The sequence below is a fragment of the Pan paniscus genome, chromosome 17, assembly GCF_029289425.2.
Source record: "Pan paniscus chromosome 17, NHGRI_mPanPan1-v2.0_pri, whole genome shotgun sequence".
NCBI lineage: Eukaryota > Metazoa > Chordata > Mammalia > Primates > Hominidae > Pan > Pan paniscus.
In genome coordinates, this window is record NC_073266.2 from 38164772 (window position 1) to 38181768 (window position 16997).

The 16997-nt window shown below is 44.0% G+C and overlaps 1 protein-coding gene across 3 annotated transcripts in view; it reads left to right on the forward strand.

Moving 5' to 3' along the window:
* Positions 1–13476, forward strand: part of COLEC12 (collectin subfamily member 12) — a 196001-nt gene extending 182525 nt beyond the window's left edge. For all 3 annotated transcript variants that reach the window (XM_055102419.2, XM_003815638.7, XM_063597208.1), the window contains 3 exons: positions 1007–1116; positions 11025–11170; positions 12767–13476. In XM_055102419.2, the coding sequence (XP_054958394.1) occupies positions 1007–1116; positions 11025–11170; positions 12767–12786 (276 nt within the window). In that variant the 3' untranslated portion in view covers positions 12787–13476. The remainder of the gene's footprint in view (positions 1–1006; positions 1117–11024; positions 11171–12766) is intronic.
* Positions 13477–16997: the final 3521 nt, after the last annotated feature.

Genomic DNA, 16997 nt, shown 5'->3' on the forward strand with positions numbered 1-16997 from the left:
GAGATGTGTGGCTCCTTCTGGTGGCTGTTGAAATAATTATAGTGCAGAGAAGCTTGAGGGCTGCCACCAGGCACCTGTGGGGACAGAGAGAGGCATGAACACTGTAGGGATGGAGTGGGGTGCAAGGGACCACGCGTGGCTCCAGAGGAGTCAGGAAGAGCGAAGAAGGCTGAGGAGGCAGAGCCCACGCATGATAATGCTAGTGTCCACTCATTAGACCCCTTCTATATGCCAGGCACTGTGAGAGGCATTTTCTCCCTTAAACCTCACAACAACCCTAGAACATAGGTATTATTATTATCCTCATTTGACAGATAGGAAAACTGAGGCCCGGCAAGGTTTATGCAGACTGAGACCAAAACTGCAGCCCATCTAGCAACAATGCAGCGCTTTCTTTGATACCACACCAATTCTAGTGGCCTCCTCCCTTCTCCCTAAGTTATCTCCAGCAGACACAATCCTGTAAACAGATGTTTCCTGTAGTAACTGACTGGAATGAGCACACGGCAGACAGTGACCAAGCACCTGGGCTTTAGAATACACAGACCAGGGCCCAAGCCCAGCTCAGCTACTTCTCATGTTTGTTCAGTGGGTTGTTATAAAAGCTTGAAGACACACTGCGTGCAACACACTGCACGTGGGGCCCAGCCCAGAGGAAGTGCCCAAGAATATCATGACTATTCCTATGATTAGGACATGGGAGAAATGGGTGGGTGGTAGGAGGAAGTGGGACCGATGGACATTCACTGGGTTGTCTGAGTGATTTAGAGGAAGAGCCTCACTTTAACATCCGTTGTAAACTTGTAAGAGGAAAAAAGTCAAAGCCCCCCAAACAGCGCAAAACAAAGCAAGTAGCAAGAAAAAAGCAGAAAGCAAAAGCAGGCTACACATTCTGACAACCATCCTCTTTTAAATTGTCCTTTTTTCTAAATGTTAAATAAAAGAAAAAGGCCTGAGACATCTGTTCTGAAAAATAGTCACGCACCATCCCTGCTTTGTTTTTCAGCAATGGATAAAAAAACAGATGGTAGGGAGAGAGAGCCACTGGATCGGCCTCACAGACTCAGAACGTGAAAATGAATGGAAGTGGCTGGATGGGACATCTCCAGACTACAAGTAAGTACTCAGAAGCTTCCAGATTGGTGGTCAGGCTCTCACTGTTCTGTTGTCACTTCTTGCCCGACTCCCAACAGTTTCTTCCTTAATGACCTCGTGTCCTAGACGCTCCTCCCAAACCGGGGCTCCTGGTACCAGTTGCATATTTCCCCTGGGGAAATTGTGGTTGACAGTTGATACCCTGTCAAATAAGGCTTTCCTTTCTTCTTTTCATGGAGTGAATTTTTTTTCATTTCTAAGAAAAAAATCATGAAACTCATAAAACCACACAGCATAATACTTCTGGCCAAGTCATTTTCTTTAAATGCTATGGGAAAAGATGATGAAGCCCAGGCAACCTCAGGCATGTTCAGCGTTCGCCCCAGGCGTGTTTCCAAGGACTGGGGAGCTCCCTTCAGGATCACACTGTGGGTGCCCCTGACCCCTAGTTGGGCTTCTAGGCAGAGTGTGATTAGAAACTACAAATGTGTAATTTTCCTGGCTGGGCGCAGTGGCTCACACCTGTAATCCCGGCACTTTGGGAGGCTGAAGTGCGCAGATCACTTGAAGTCTGGAGTTCGAGACCAGCCTGGCCAACATGGTGAAACCTCATCTCTACTTAAAAAAAAAAACAAAAATTTGCCGGATGTGGTGGCGCATGCGTGTGATGCCAGCTACTCGGGAGGCTGAGGCAGAAGAATTACTTAAACCCAGGAGGCGGAGGTTGTAGCAAGCCGAGATCGTGCCACTGCACTCCAGCCTGGGCCACAGAGCAAGACTCTATCTCAAAAAAGAAAAAAAAAAAAAAAAAACTACAAATGTGTGATTTTCCTACTCATAGTAAGTTAAAATACACTATAAACAAAGTTGCATTTGCGGGATAACCATCCCCTAGAGGTTTGAAGATTCCCCATAAGTTCCACGTGACCTAAGTTCTATGAAAGGAGCAACAAAGAATAGAATCACTTTGAGGTACCTTCTCGGATAACCTAGAAGTCTCCAGGGCCTCATCCTACCCTAGGGGGTGTTAGCTCCTTCCCTAATTCTACCCAAAGATCTAACAATGACTGTATTGTATCAGTTTGATTATCACATCTCCATACTCTGGCTTTGCCTCTGACGGGTGTGAAAATTGCAAGGAACTGTAACAAATGAAGCAGAATTTATAAAAAAAAAAAAATTTAAAAAAAAAACCCTCTGAGTAACCTTTAGTTTGCTGGGGACGGAGAGGCCAGACCCTGCAGGGCTCCACCAGGCACAGGAGCATCACCGCATTGGAAGCACCTTCTGAGCACTAGGCAAAGTCCACGGTGTGGCCTCTGGGGCTGTCCCAGGAGAGGAGAAAACAAGGGTGTTTCAGGCCTAAGAGAGTCTCATGGGCATGGAGGCCTAGCCCTGTATCAGCTGAGCAGCAGGGAGGAGGGTCAGAGGTGATGGAGAAGCCAGATCGAGTTTTTTAAATGTCTCTATGTGCGTGTGCATGTGCATTTGGATAAACAGTCTCTTCTGTACTTTCAAATTCTCCATGTGAGTAGGATCAGAGGATAAAGGAGGAAACCAGAATAAGGCCATCTCTCTTTTGTTTTTATTTGTTTGTTTTTAAGGGACAAGGTCTCACTCTGTTGCCCAGGCTGAAGGGCAGTGGCACGATCATGGCTCACTGCAGCCTCTTATCTCCCCAGCTCAAGCGATCCTCCCACCTCAGACTCCCAAGTCCCTGGAATCACAGGTGCACATCACCACACCCGGCTAATTTTTAAAGTTTTTGGATAGACATGGTCCACTATGTTGCTCTGGTTGGTCTCAAACTCCTAGCCTCAAGTGATCCTCCCACCTTGGCCTCCCAAAGCACTGGGATCAGAGGTATGAGCCACCGCACCTAGCCAGGCCAGCTCTTTATAAAAAATAAACATGTGGCGAAATATTGATTTGGAACATTAGAAGATTTTAGGTCTGCTCTGAAGGTGAGCCTCAGACTGCCCTTAAGGGCAAGTGGATATCTGCTGTAGGCCTGTCAGAGACTCGTCTGCTCCTCTGCGCCTGTCCTGGGGAGAGGAAGGGGTACCCCCTGGCATAATCTGGCACTTGAGAATTTGCCTGATGAACCAAGGAAAGTGCCCAACACAGCAGGGACACACTTTAGGAGACTCAAAACACTTGCAGGAATCACCATCTAAAACAGTAGCTGTAGAAGGTTGGAGCTGGGGATGGGATGGGAGACAGAGACTGTTTTTTAAAAAAGACAAAATTCTGCTTTTTTGACAGCCAAGAGCGCCGGGGTCTTTTTTTTAAGAGAGTTGGGAGAAGCTGAAACAAAAAATCATCTTCTCCACTTTTTTCACTGCTATAAATGCACAAAGGTCTGGGTTAGACTCACTAAGAAATTCAATCTTAAGCCTTTCCCCAAGAAAAAAACTGGATTGGCCCATATGGAATGGATTGAGCTGGAACATTACTGTCTATGCCAGCTCTCCCAATGTGAAATTTTTCTCCTCTTCCCTGGGGTCCAGCAAGAATTATATGATCTGGATGGAGTGCACCAGCTTGGTACCCAGGACCTGAGAAGAATGACGTCACCAGACACCTTACTGGGCACCCAGTCCCCAACCACAGCCATTTTGGAGCCTCCCAAATCCTCAGCTTCTGCACCCCAGCCACCACACAGGCTGTGCTTCTCGTTTTCCACCCAAAGGAATACATAGGAACATAAAAATCCCCAGGATCAAATTTTAAAAGCAAGAGTAAGTTAGACAGGCGTGTTATGAGGTCTCAATAACCAAAGGCTAATTTAATTTGACATGTAATAATAAACATTGCACAAACTAGAAAGAAAGCCAGTGCAGCCGAGGGAGGGAGTGCATCAGCTAGATGCTAGAGGGATCTAGCATCAGCAAGATCGGGGTTCTGGGCCTTGACCCAGCAACACTCAAAGCTGCAAGGCCTCGTGTGAGTTGCTCAACTCTGCAAAACCTCCATGTCCCCATTTATAAGATGAATTTTCCAAAATACCTATGTCAGTATTGTGAAAATAAAGTGTGATAGCTGTATGCAAAGCATTTAGTCGAGGGCTTGGCACATAGGAAGTGCTCAAGAAATAGTACCTGCTGGTATTGGTATATTATTGCTATTATCATCATAATTATTATCATATTAGTTAGCAGTTGCAGATAAATACTACATAGAATGTATATATTTTACAGTATCCTGACTGGGACGTCCACACAGTGTCTCACTCAAGTCCCACAACAGGTGTGTGAAGAAGACAAGAAAAACGTTCTCTGCATGGCCTGGGAATGGGGACTGGGCTTCAGGCTCTCAAGGGTCTCCTACCAGTATAAACCGCCCCAAATATGTCTCCTCCTAGTCAGACTCACTTTTACTTTCCTTGTCTTTGCATCTGTGGCCTCCAAGGATTGGCCCATCCACCTCCCTTTCCCCTGCCGCCAGCAGTGATTTCTGGAACAGATCATCGCAGGAGACTATTATGAACAATTATAACAATTATTCACCAACAAATTGGATAACCTAGAAGAATGGATAAATTCCTAGAAACCTACAGCCTACCAAGACTGGATCCAGAAGAAATAGAAAGCGTAGGCTGAGGTGGGAGTATCATTTGAGGCCAGGAGTTCAAGACCACCCTGAGCAATAGAGCAAGACCCCATCTCTTAAAAAAACGAGGAAAAAAAAGGAAGAAATAGCCTGGCCAGCCTAATAACAAATAAGGAGATTGAAGTAGCAATCAGAAACCTCCCAGAAAGATAAGCCCAGGACCAGATGGCTTCACAGCCAAATTCTACCAAACATTCAAAGAAGAGTTAGCACCAGTCCTTCTTAAACTCTTCCAAAAAATAGAAGTCGATGGGCCTGGCACCATCCCATCCCTTGCCCAGGCTAAGAAGAATTAAGTACCACTGCTTTCCCCTTATTCTTTTCTCCCAACACACATGAAATCCTTTTAAAACAGTTTGCAGGTTTTGTGGTTACCGTTAAAGAGCAAATAGACGAGGGATAAAAGGCTCTCTCCTCTGCGTCTCGGCCTCACCTCATTTTTCATGCTGAGACCTGGTTGAGAAAGAGAGTGCTGGAACAGACAGAAGGCAATAGTGACATGGAACAGAAGCCAAAGGCTTAGGGGACACACAGATTGAGCTCAGGCTTATTTCCCATGAAACACTCAACCTGACTTGCTGAATCTTATGGCTCTTTCTGCACTGCAGCAGGACAGGACCAGCTGAGGGGAAAGGGTGGCATGAGATGCCACCTGCAATGGCCCGGACAGTTCCAAGGATGGGTCCCCAGATGCTTTGGATCCACACACCAATACAATTTCAAAAGAAAGACTGGCAGGGCCAACACAGATCAGCAGGATTTTATTTGCCAATTAAGGACAAGGCTTTTAGAAAGTACCAATCAGCAAATCTCAGCATTAAAAAAAATAATAATAAACCTATAATTATTTCCAAGAAGAGATGGCTGGCCATCTTACATTCACACACACACACACACATTGTCCGTATTCTTCTCATTTCACCAGGTCCTGTGAAAACTTCATTCTTGGTCAACACCCAGCCCCTGACTGGAGATTAGAGTCCATTGGCCCACAGTCTCATGATAACATTTGATGGATTATCTTGAAGTGTCTGCCATGAGCCAGCCTCTGTGCTGGCCTGCAGGATCTTTTCTGGAGTGTGGGGGCAGCAGTATGAGTGAGCAGTCGTCATTGGGATCATGTTTTAAAAAGGCAGGTTTCCAGGGCCATGTCACAGTCAATAGAACATAGCAACCCTAACTGTGGATACAGCAAAGAACAGGCCTTCAAAGGAGATTTCAACATTCCCCTCTCAATTACTGATGGAAAAATTGATAGGGATATAGTAGACACAATCAACTAACTTGACTTAGTTGATACTTGTGGGACGTTTTACCCAACATCTGCAAATACATATTCTTTTCAGGTGCATGTGGTACATTCACCAAGATGAACTATATTCTGGGCCATAAAATACGTCTCAATAAATTTTAAAAAACCAAAACTATCAGGCCAGGCATGGTGGCTCACGCCTGTAATCCCAGCACTTTGGGAGGCCAAGGCAGGTGGATCACCTGAGGCCAAGAGTTCGAGACCAGCCAGGCCAACATGGTGAAACCCCGTCTCTACTAAAAGTAAAAAACATTAGCCAGGTGTGGTGGCAGGTGCCTGTAATCCCAGCTACTCAGGAGGCTGAGGCAGGAGAATTGCTTGGACCCAGGAGGTGGAGGTTGCAGTGAGCTGAGATCGCACCACAGCTCTCCAGCCTGGGTGACAGAGCGAGACTCCATCTCAAAAAAAAAAAAACAAAAAGGAACTAGAACTATATAGAGTATGTTTTCTGACCAAAATAATTAAATTAGACATAGATAGAAAAATATCTGTAAAATCCCAATTATTTTAAACCACACATTTCAAAATAACCCATGGGTCAAAGAAAAAATCACAAAGGAAATCTGAAAATGTTTCAAAGAAGATGAAAACATATCAAAATCTGTGGGATGCAGCTAAAATAGTATTTAGAAAGGGACACTTATAGTTTTAAATTACATATATTAGAAACATTGTTTAAAGGTTGAAAATCAATTATCTAAGCTTCCACTTTACCAGGGTAGAAAAAGAAGAACAAATTAATCCCTAAGTAAGTCAAAGGAAGGAAATAATAAAGACTGGAAAGCAGTGAAATAGAAAGACCAACAGTAGAAAGGATCTATAAAACCAGGAACATGTCAAAGTTGATCTTTTCCTTTGGGAGGCGAAGGCGGGAGGATTGCTAGAGCCCAGGAGTTCGAGACCAGCCTGAGCAACATAGCAAGACCCCATCTCTACAAAAAACTTAAAAATTAGCTGGGTGTGCTGGTGTGCATCTGTGGTCCCAGGTATTCAGGAAGCTGAGGTGAGAGGATCACTTGAGCTTGGGAGGTTGAGGCTGCAGTGAGCTGTGATGACACCTCTGCATTCCAGCCTTGGCTTTTTTTCTTTTTTCTTTTTTCCGAGACAGAACAAGACTCTGTCTCAAAAAAAAAAAAAAAAAAAAAAAAAAAAAAGGCTGATCCTTTTACTCTTGGTGTAATGAGTATAGGTGTAAGCATGTGATTGGGAGACTGTCATTGTTAATGGAGGCTGCCTGCTAGACCTGCGGGAGCCGGACACATACGGGACCTGAGTACTTGCCCACTTGCTCAGAGCAGAATGCTAAGGGAGGTTTTTAAGGCCTCTCTTGCCTACCCTGCTTGCAGTTGCCCACCTTAGATCAGAGATGTGACAGTCTTCCTGAGAATCTCCCCAAACGCACTAGAAGCTCTTCTGTTCCTCTGTCCACAGGACCTCATTTGGTGGGAGTGTGCTGTCACATTACGAGTCACAGCTTTCATCTTGGCATCACAAAGATAAAATGTGGTGCCTTTCTGTCTATGCAGACTGCTCCGTATAATATCATACATTGTGTTTTCAGTTTTTTGTGTTTTTTTTTTTATTTTTTAAGATGGTCTCATTCTGTCGTCCAGGCTGGAGTGCAGTGGCACAATCACAGCTCACTGCAGCCTCAACCTCCGAGGCTCAAGTGATCCTCCTACTTTAGTCTCCTGAGTAGCTGGGACTTCTGGCATCAGCTACCATACCTGGCTAATTTAGTTTAAATTTTTTATAGAGATGGTGGTCTCACTGTGTTGCCCAGGCAGGTCTTGAACTCCCGGCCTCGAGTGATCCTCCTGCCTTAGCCTCCTGAAGTGCCGGGATTACAGTGTGAGCCACTGCGCTAGGCTGAATTAGAAGATGTTAAAGGTTCTGTTCCAGGCTCTTTCATTCTATGGTCCTATATTCTAAATCCTATTTTTTTCTTTTGAGATGGAGACTCGCTTTGTCACCCAGGATGGAGTACAGTGGCATGATCTTGGGTCACTACAACCTTCACCTCCTGGCTTCAAGCGATTCTCGTGCCTCAGACTCCTGAGTAGCTGGGACTCCGGGCACCTGCCACCAGGCCCGGCTAATTTTTGTATTTTTAGTAGAGATGGGGTTTCGCCATGTTGGCCAGACTGGTCTTGAACTCCTGACCTCAGGTGATCCACCCACCTCGGCCTCCCAAAGTGCTGGGATTACAGGTGTGAGCCACCGTGCCCAGCCTCTAAATCCTATTCTAAATATCTTATATTTAGATATATATATTTGATGTGTGTGTGTGTGTTTCCAGCTTACTGGAGCAATCAGTCCAAGCATTTCCAAGATTCCTGGTGTTTTCAGAGTGTGATGTCCAAGTATATGTATGTGCTGCCACCGCTCACTTCTGTGACATGTGTATGATAATGTAGAATTCAGGGCTTTGAGCCCCAGACTTCAGCCATTCATCTTGCCAGAATCTACCTGTGAATGAGGTTAAGGCACTATTTAAGCTGACATTCTTCTCCAAAATATATACATTTTGCTTATTTGACACGTTATGTTCTATATTATTATAAACATGCAGACTGAGGGGTTTTGCCACAAATCACTCCATGTGATTTTAGCTTTGCCAAAGAGATGCTTTGAGACTCTGGGTGGTCAGCCCACAGAATAAATTGTCCCTTCAGTCTGGCTTCAGGCTACCCACTTTCCACCCATTCTGGCCTACTGCAGTCACCTCCGCTTATGGCCACAGAACTGCATTCTGCTTTTAGTCCTAAAGAAAGCCTTGAGTACTGTATGTGAAGAATTCCAGTGACCTGGAAAAACAAATGGAGAAAGGCGATAAAGATTATCTCCTTTCTTATCACTCAGTTATTTCTCTGCCTGGTTGATACATCCTTTTTATTTATTTAACTTAAAATGACTTAAAAGGAAACGCAAGGGGAAAATATTAAGCAGGACTTCTAAGCCCAAAGAAGTCATATTTATACAATTTCCCAATTAACTGAGAAGTCAAGAATATCAAATATCCTATCATTATACATTCAGGAATCATAGATCTCAAATTTTATAAACAAAAATGGAATCAAACCCCCCATATTACTGGCAGAAATGAACGAAATGTACGTCCACAAGATTAAACTGCTCAGGCATTGTTGACATCTCCAGAAGAATCTCACAAGGTGAAAAGAGTTACACAAAAAACCAAATGTGAAAGTAGACTACTTTTCCTTCCAACTTCATCTCTATCTGGCGTCAGGCTGAGATTGTCACAGGCTGAGATTTTGAACTCATTGTGACTCATCTGTTATGTAAGCTGTAAGAGTTGGGACTTTGTCTCTTCTCTGCACTGCTATGTTGCCATCACCCAGATGATACCTGGCTCATAGCAGGAGTGCTATGGATGCCTGGTTGAGTGAGTGAGTGAGACTATTTTCTAACTCTCCCTTCTAAGTAGCATCCCGTTTTTACTCTCACCAATCGATGGTTTCCTCTGAATTCTCTTTCATCACTAGGTTTATTTAATTGAGGCCACTCAATTTATATATGTATATGTGTGTGTGTGTATATATATATATATGTATGTATGTATTTTCGAGATGGAGCCTCGCTCTGTCACCCAGGCTGGAGTGCAGTGGCATGATCTTGGCTCACTGCAAACCTCCACCTCCTGGATTCAAGCAATTCTCCTGCTTCAGCCTCCCAAGTAGCTGGGACTACAGGTGCCTGCCACCACGCCCAGCTAATTTTTGTATTTTTAGTAGAGACAGGGTTTCGCCATGTTGGCCAGGCTGGTCTCGAACTCCTGACCTCAGGTGATCCATCTGCCTCAGCCTCCCAAAATGCTGGGATTACAGGCATGAGCCACTACGCCTGGCCTTCAAACTCATTTTTTTTAAATCCCAAAATACACATTTGGTGTGGGGCAGTCATTTCTACCCTGTCCCCACCCTTTGACTATAAACTTCAACTGTCCTTTCCCGCTGCCTCTGGTTTTGCGGGTGTTATTGTCCAAAGATGCAGGGCCATACAGGCTGTCTCCTCGGGTGACCCGAGGACACCCTGTGGCCAGTGCGGTAATGAGTCATTGTTTATAGGAAGCACCCTCTGCTGCAGATGTTCTTCCAGACCCTCCACGTGAGGCAGGCTTGTCCTCTCAGGCAGCAGCCACAAGCTTCTGTGCATGAATCTGCTTCTTAGACAAGATTGAACCTTCAAGGGGTGAGTCTGGAAGCACACCTGATTTATTCATGGAAATGTAATCAAGAACTGTTATCCCTGGCAAGGTGCTGTTCTGAGCAGCAGCATCCAAGTTAACAAGCCCCATGTGAACTCATCCTAAAGAAAACTTGTTTTTAAGAATCTCTCTCCCAAAAAAGGGAGTGAAATGTAGGAGTCATTTTCAGTAAGATTAAGTTACTATTTCTTTCTAAAGCAATCAACCTTCTACAACTCACCCAGACAATCATAACCAGTTATTTGTAATTGTAGGTTCTTGTAAATGTATATCAAAAGTCTTTCACTTTCTCTTCCTGGCTCTTGGACTTGTTAGAGGCAAGATATTGAAATGTACAAGGTCCCTCTGGGTTCTCACAAGATCATGTGTGTGTGTGTGTGTGTGTGTGTGTATCATGTCCTCATAATGAATAGATATTCACACACATATATACACTCATGCCCAGAAGTCAGCATTCCAGTACACATTAGAAAGTCATTCATCTAACTGTCCCAAAGCAAGATTCGCTCCCTCTGCATTCTGATGAACCAGCCTAGTGAGTTTGGTTCATGGTAGCAAAGATCACAAGCCCGCAGGGAGATGCTGCATTATGCATTACTCTGCAAAACAGCTCCTCCTTTCTCTGAATAAGAGCATGTACTGATTTTTAAACTGCATTTTCATTCCAGGATAAATGACATGCTTCAATTTTGTTTTTTTATATTCTCTGCTGCTCTTGAGTAAAGAAAAGCTCTGCATTACTGTGCAAATAACATTCAATTTCTGTTTTGCTAAAAGAAATTGGAAAGCTGGACAGCCGGATAACTGGGGTCATGGCCATGGGCCAGGAGAAGACTGTGCTGGGTTGATTTATGCTGGGCAGTGGAACGATTTCCAATGTGAAGACGTCAACAACTTCATTTGCGAAAAAGACAGGGAGACAGGTGAGCAGTAGATGGGATTTAAGAGGGAGCTGCCAGCTTATGTCCTATGAAAGGGTGAGGGGTGGTGAGTACATGGGCCCTGAATGCAGGCGCTGCAATTAGGTTTCAGTCCTGGTTATGCCATTTATTAACTGGGCAGGTGATTAACCTCAGGGGAATAGTAATAGCATCTTCTTCACGAGGTTGTGAAGATTTAAATAAGTTAATAAATGTGCCTCACATGTGGGAAGTACTCAACGAATGCTAAACTAACTGGCCCAGATAAGTATCTTATATTGTGAGTTAATTGTTCTTTAAAATATAGCACCAGCCAGGCACGGTGGCTCACGCCCGTAATCCCAGCACTTTGGGAGGTGGAGGCGGGCAGATCACCTGATGTTGGGAGTTTGAGACCAGTCTGGCCAACACGGAGAAACCCCATCTCTACTAAAAATACAAAATTAGCCGGGCATGGTGGCGCATGCCTGTAATCCCAGCTACTCAGGAGGCTGAGGCAGGAGAATAGCTTGAACCCAGGAGGCAGAGGTTGTGGGGAGCCGAGATCGCACCATTGCACTCCAGCCTGGGAAACAACAGCGAAACTCCATCTCAAAAAAGAAAAGAGATATAGCACCAATGTTAGTTCTTTTCCGTAGACATCCATACACAGCTAATCCAGGTGGCCAAGCATTCAATTCCACGTGTATCTATTGAGCATCTACTATAGGCCAGATCCTGTGATACATAATAGAGGGAGATCGTCTGTGCTGCTTATCAGCTCATAAGCCAAAGCAGCTTTTGGAGATTTTCTTGACTTCAAAGGCTATGTATCTAAAGCTTCATTTAACACACGACCCTCTTTGGAATGTGGCATCTTAGTTTTCTTCACCAGAATGAGATTAAAAGTTTGTGATAGGGGACAGAGGAAATGGGGAATGAATGCTAATGGGTATGGGGTTTCTTTTTGGGGTGATGGAAATGTTCTAAAATTAGATTAGATTGTTTCTAAATTGCATAACTTTGTCACTATACCAAAGACCACTGAATTATATGCTTTAAATGGGTGAATTATACAATTTGTCAATTATATTTCAATAAAGCTGTTCATTTAAAAAGTTAGCAGTAAACAAAAACCTCAAATATATTTTGGTCAAACTATTTTTGGAAGTAACTGGGGCATAAATTATCCGTATTGCCATTCAACAGACAGTTATTGAGCACCTTTGATGTGTCAGGCATTGGTCCAAGTGCTAGGGACCTTAAGACACATAGGAACTCACAGCTGGGTCAGTTGAGGGGGAAAAACACAGATATCTAAACAAGAGATTATAATTGATGGTGACAAGTAACTCAGATTTGTCTTTTGTATGCTTTGTTTGGCCATTTGGGATTTGAGTAGGGACCAGGCTTTCCCAGAATAGGCTTTTCAAAATGAAACTTGGCTTTTCAAAATGAAACTTATCTTTTCATCTGAATAAGATCTTCTAGACATTTCTTTGAAAATATAAGCATTGTTGAATGATGTATTTTAGACACTGTCCTATAAAAATACACATTCCCTTTTTTTGAATTGCACATTAAGAAAAACTAATGCCCATTCTTATTTCTCTCTTTTAGTACTGTCATCTGCATTATAACGGACTGTGATGGGATCACATGAGCAAATTTTCAGCTCTCAAAGGCAAAGGACACTCCTTTCTAATTGCATCACCTTCTCATCAGATTGAAAAAAAAAAAGCACTGAAAGCCAATTACTGAAAAAAAATTGACAGCTAGTGTTTTTTACTATCCGTCATTACCCAAAGACTTGGGAACTAAAATGTTCCCCAGGGTGATATGCTGATTTTCATTGTGCACATGGACTGAATCACATAGATTCTCCTCCGTCAGTAACCGTGCGATTATACAAATTATGTCTTCCAAAGTATGGAACACTCCAATCAGAAAAAGGTTATCATTGGTCGTTGAGTTATAGGAAGAACTTAAGCATATACTGTGTAAACAGTGCCATACATTTCTAAAATCCCAAGTGTAGGAAAAATATGCAGACATACAGATATATAGGCCAACTCTTAGTAATAATATGAAATATACTTAAAGAGCTTTTAAAACTTTGTATTTTTGTACAAAATATTTGTCTTTTACAATTTTTTTCCTTTTTTTTTTTTTTTGTCATTTTACCGACATAATACATGGAGCCAAAGAAAACAATAATGGTACTAATAAAAACTCCTAGGGTTTCCTGTCAGATTTAATTCTACCCAGTGGCAAAGAATTTTTTCAATTGTGGCTTTAAAAAAATAATTAAATATACATGTATATATATATACATATTTTTTTTAATGTTTCATTTCCTCAGAGGAACCAATCACTTGGAATGTCTAGAAATATCCTTGCAGATTTTGCCAGTGTCAATCAAGCCTGCACACATGCACAGTGAAGCGGGCTGTGCCTGCCTTGAGCCCATCACCAGCCAACATTCTTGACGTGTGCCTGACCAGACGCAGAAGAAATGGGCAACTCAAGACGTGCTTCCACTTCATTTTGGTGGAGTCAGGAGGTGTGGGGGATGGAGAGGCATCTGTTGGGAAGGGCACTGAATCTGGCCTATCTAGAAGGCCCTATGTCATGGCTGAGCTATGACTGTACTTGGCATCAGACCCCTACAGAGCCGACATTAACTGTCAGGAACGTATGGCGTCACATCAGCCAAAGGCAGAGATGCTAGAAAGATGGGAACCAGCTACGTGTTACCTGGAAAGTTTGTTTTCTTAAGTCATATTCCAAAAACATAACTCCAAGGCATACGCATGATAAAATGCAAGAATAAACTTTTGGCCACTTTGTGGAACTCTTAAAAGAACCTTTCCAGCCGGGCGCAGTGGCTCATGCCTGTAATCCCAGCATTTTGGGAGGCCGAGTCAGGCAGATGACTTGAGGTCAGGAGTTTGAGACCAGCCTGGCCAACATGGCAAAACCCTGTCTCTACTAAAAATAAGAAAATTAGCCGGGCATAGTGGCACATGCCTGTAATCCCAGCTACTCGGGAGGCTGAGGCAGGAGAATCGCTTGAGCCCAGGAGGCAGAGATTGCAGTGAGCCAAGATCGCACCACTGCACTCCAGCCTCGGTGACAGAGCAAGACTCCATCTCAAAAAAAAAAAAAAAAAAAAAAAAAAGAACCTTTCCTCTGAGCCCATCTTCCTTTCGCTCCTTGACTTTCCTTGACTTGCTGTTGGAAAGTCTAATATGAAAAGGGCTGAAACTAGGCATTAAATATAACTGATGCTCAAAGGTAAGATTTCCATCCAACAGATTCCTTCTCCTCCCTCCCAAGGGTCTTCCCAGGCAGTACTGCTACCTATCCCAAATAAAATGGTAAAAGAATAAAAACAGCCGGGCGCAGTGGCTCACACCTGTAATCCCAGCACTTTGGGAGGCCGAGGCGGGCAGATCACAAGGTCAGGAGATCGAGACCATCCTGGCTAACATGGTGAAACGCCGTCTCTACTAAAAATACAAAAAAAAAATTAGCTGGGCGCGGAGGCTGAGGCAGGAGAATGGCGTGAACCCGGGAAGCGGAGCTTGCAGTGAGCCAAGATTGCGCCACTGCACTCCAGCCTGGGCGACAGAGTGAGACTCATCTCAAAAAGAAAAAAAAAAAGAATAAAGACAGAGTTTGACTTTCCCACCTGCAAACAAGTGGACTGTACTGCTTTGCCCACAGTCTCCATTCCCCATTCATGCTGTTTTCACAGCCCAGTAATGGCCAGCTGCTCAGCACCTGTGTGCCCTGCTGTCAGGCAGGTGGGACCCACGGTCATCTGGGCCTAAACTGCTGAAGCCTGCAACACAAGGCGGGCACCGCATTCCAATACCTCTTCAGGCTCAACAGCCTTTAGAGGCTACACTGAGTCCTCTTTTTCATGCTCTTCCTGTTTTTCAAGTGTCAATTAAAATTTGTCTTCAGAAGAAACTTGAAAATAAGTATCTGATGCCATCATCAGGATAGACTAGTATTAGCTTTCGCAGCTGAAGTTATTCCTCTCCCAGCCCTAATAATAACTTACCAAGTGCTTATTATTTATCAGGCACTGGTCCAAGTTCTTCAATCAGATTGTCTCACCTGATCCTCCCAACAGCCCTAGGAAGCAGGTCTTACTACACACCCCATTTCACAGGGACTGGGGCTTGGGGAGGTGATGTGGTTTCCTGGGTCACTCCATTACTGAGTAGTGAGACAGGATTCAGACGCAAGCTTTGAAAATGTTCTAATTTTCTTTAGAAGCAAGGGTCCTTCTTAATACCACACTGAATAAAATCAAATGAATAATCACACATTACAAGATGCCTCCTGTACGTCTCTATATTTAGCTACTTACATACCAGGTTTCTTTTTTGTTTGTTTTTGTTTTTAAGACAGAGTCTCGCTCTGTCACCCAGGCTGGAGTGCAGTGGCGCGATCTCGGCTCACTGCAGTCTCTGCCTCCCAGGTTCAAGCGACTCTCCCGCCTCAGCCTCTGCAGTAGCTTAGGGACTACAGGTGCGCGCCACCACGCCAGGCTAATTTTTGTGTTTTTAGTAGAGACAGGGTTTCGCCATTTTGGCCAGGCTGGTCTCAAACTCCTGACCTCAGGTGATCCATCCACCTTGGCCTCCCAAAGTGCTGGGATTACAGGTATGAGCCACCATGCCCGGCCTACACACCAGGTTTCTATTCACCTACACACAACTGATGCTCTTTTGGAGTGGAGAGTTATAGTAAAATATGATGGGGTCTTCAGGCACCTGAGTTGCTACTTACTATGAGAAGATAGAAAATGTTTTTTACTCTAAATGGCTTTTGAAAGAATGAATGCACAACAAGGCAAAAAATAAAAACTTTCTTTTCCTTTTCTACGATCAATGTTCAACAGCTCGTTCCTTCCAATTTGTAAGAGAGTTGAAGCTGAAACAGACAAAAAATAGTAATAGCTGCTCCCATTTAAAGAAAAATGTTTAAGGAAACAGCTGTATAAATCAAGAAACAATACCAAGCATGTGTATTTTGCCCCAGATGACAAAACTGATCTCTTCTTGAGAAAGTAAGCATGTTAACTCATTCATGACTCAAAGTCATGTAATAATAGTTGACATATACCACTTTTCACATACATTATCGCTTCCAATCTTCATGCACATCTATTGTTCCTGCTTGAGAAATGAGGAAACTGAGGCTCAGGTTGAAGACTTGCCCATGGCTCACGTATCTGTCACAGTCACTTTCCAAAAAGCAAATCTGATCAGGTTCCCCACTCAGGTCCCCAAATCTGAATCCATCCTACCTCTCACCCTCGGCTTAAAATCTTCCAAACAATCCTGGTTGGCCTCAGGACATACCTGCAGGGGCCATAAGGCACTTGGTACCTGGTTCCCAACTCCAAGTCTAGGCTTCTTTCCAGGTGGGACCCATCACCCATGCCCTGGCACTAGCACAGCCGGACTATGCACCTGCACCTTCCACTAGCCTCTTTCTCACCTCCATACTCCCCCTGGGTTTTCTTTCCCTGCCTCCTTTACCTGGAAAACACCTCCTTTAAGATTCAGCTCAAGCATCACTTCTTATCCGAATCCTTTCCCAACAAACCCCACCTGGAGGTAGAACTGACTCCTGCACCAAGTGCTGTGGGTAATAAAAGAGAAAACCCCTTCACTGTGTTAGATAATCTACAGGTTAGCTGAAAAGCCTAAAACTTAATGAATTAAGGCAGAGGCCAGGCATGGTGGCTTATGCCTGTAATCCCAGCACTTTGGGAGGCCAAGGTGGGAGGATGGCTCAGGCCCAGGAATTCAAGGCCAGCCTGGCCATC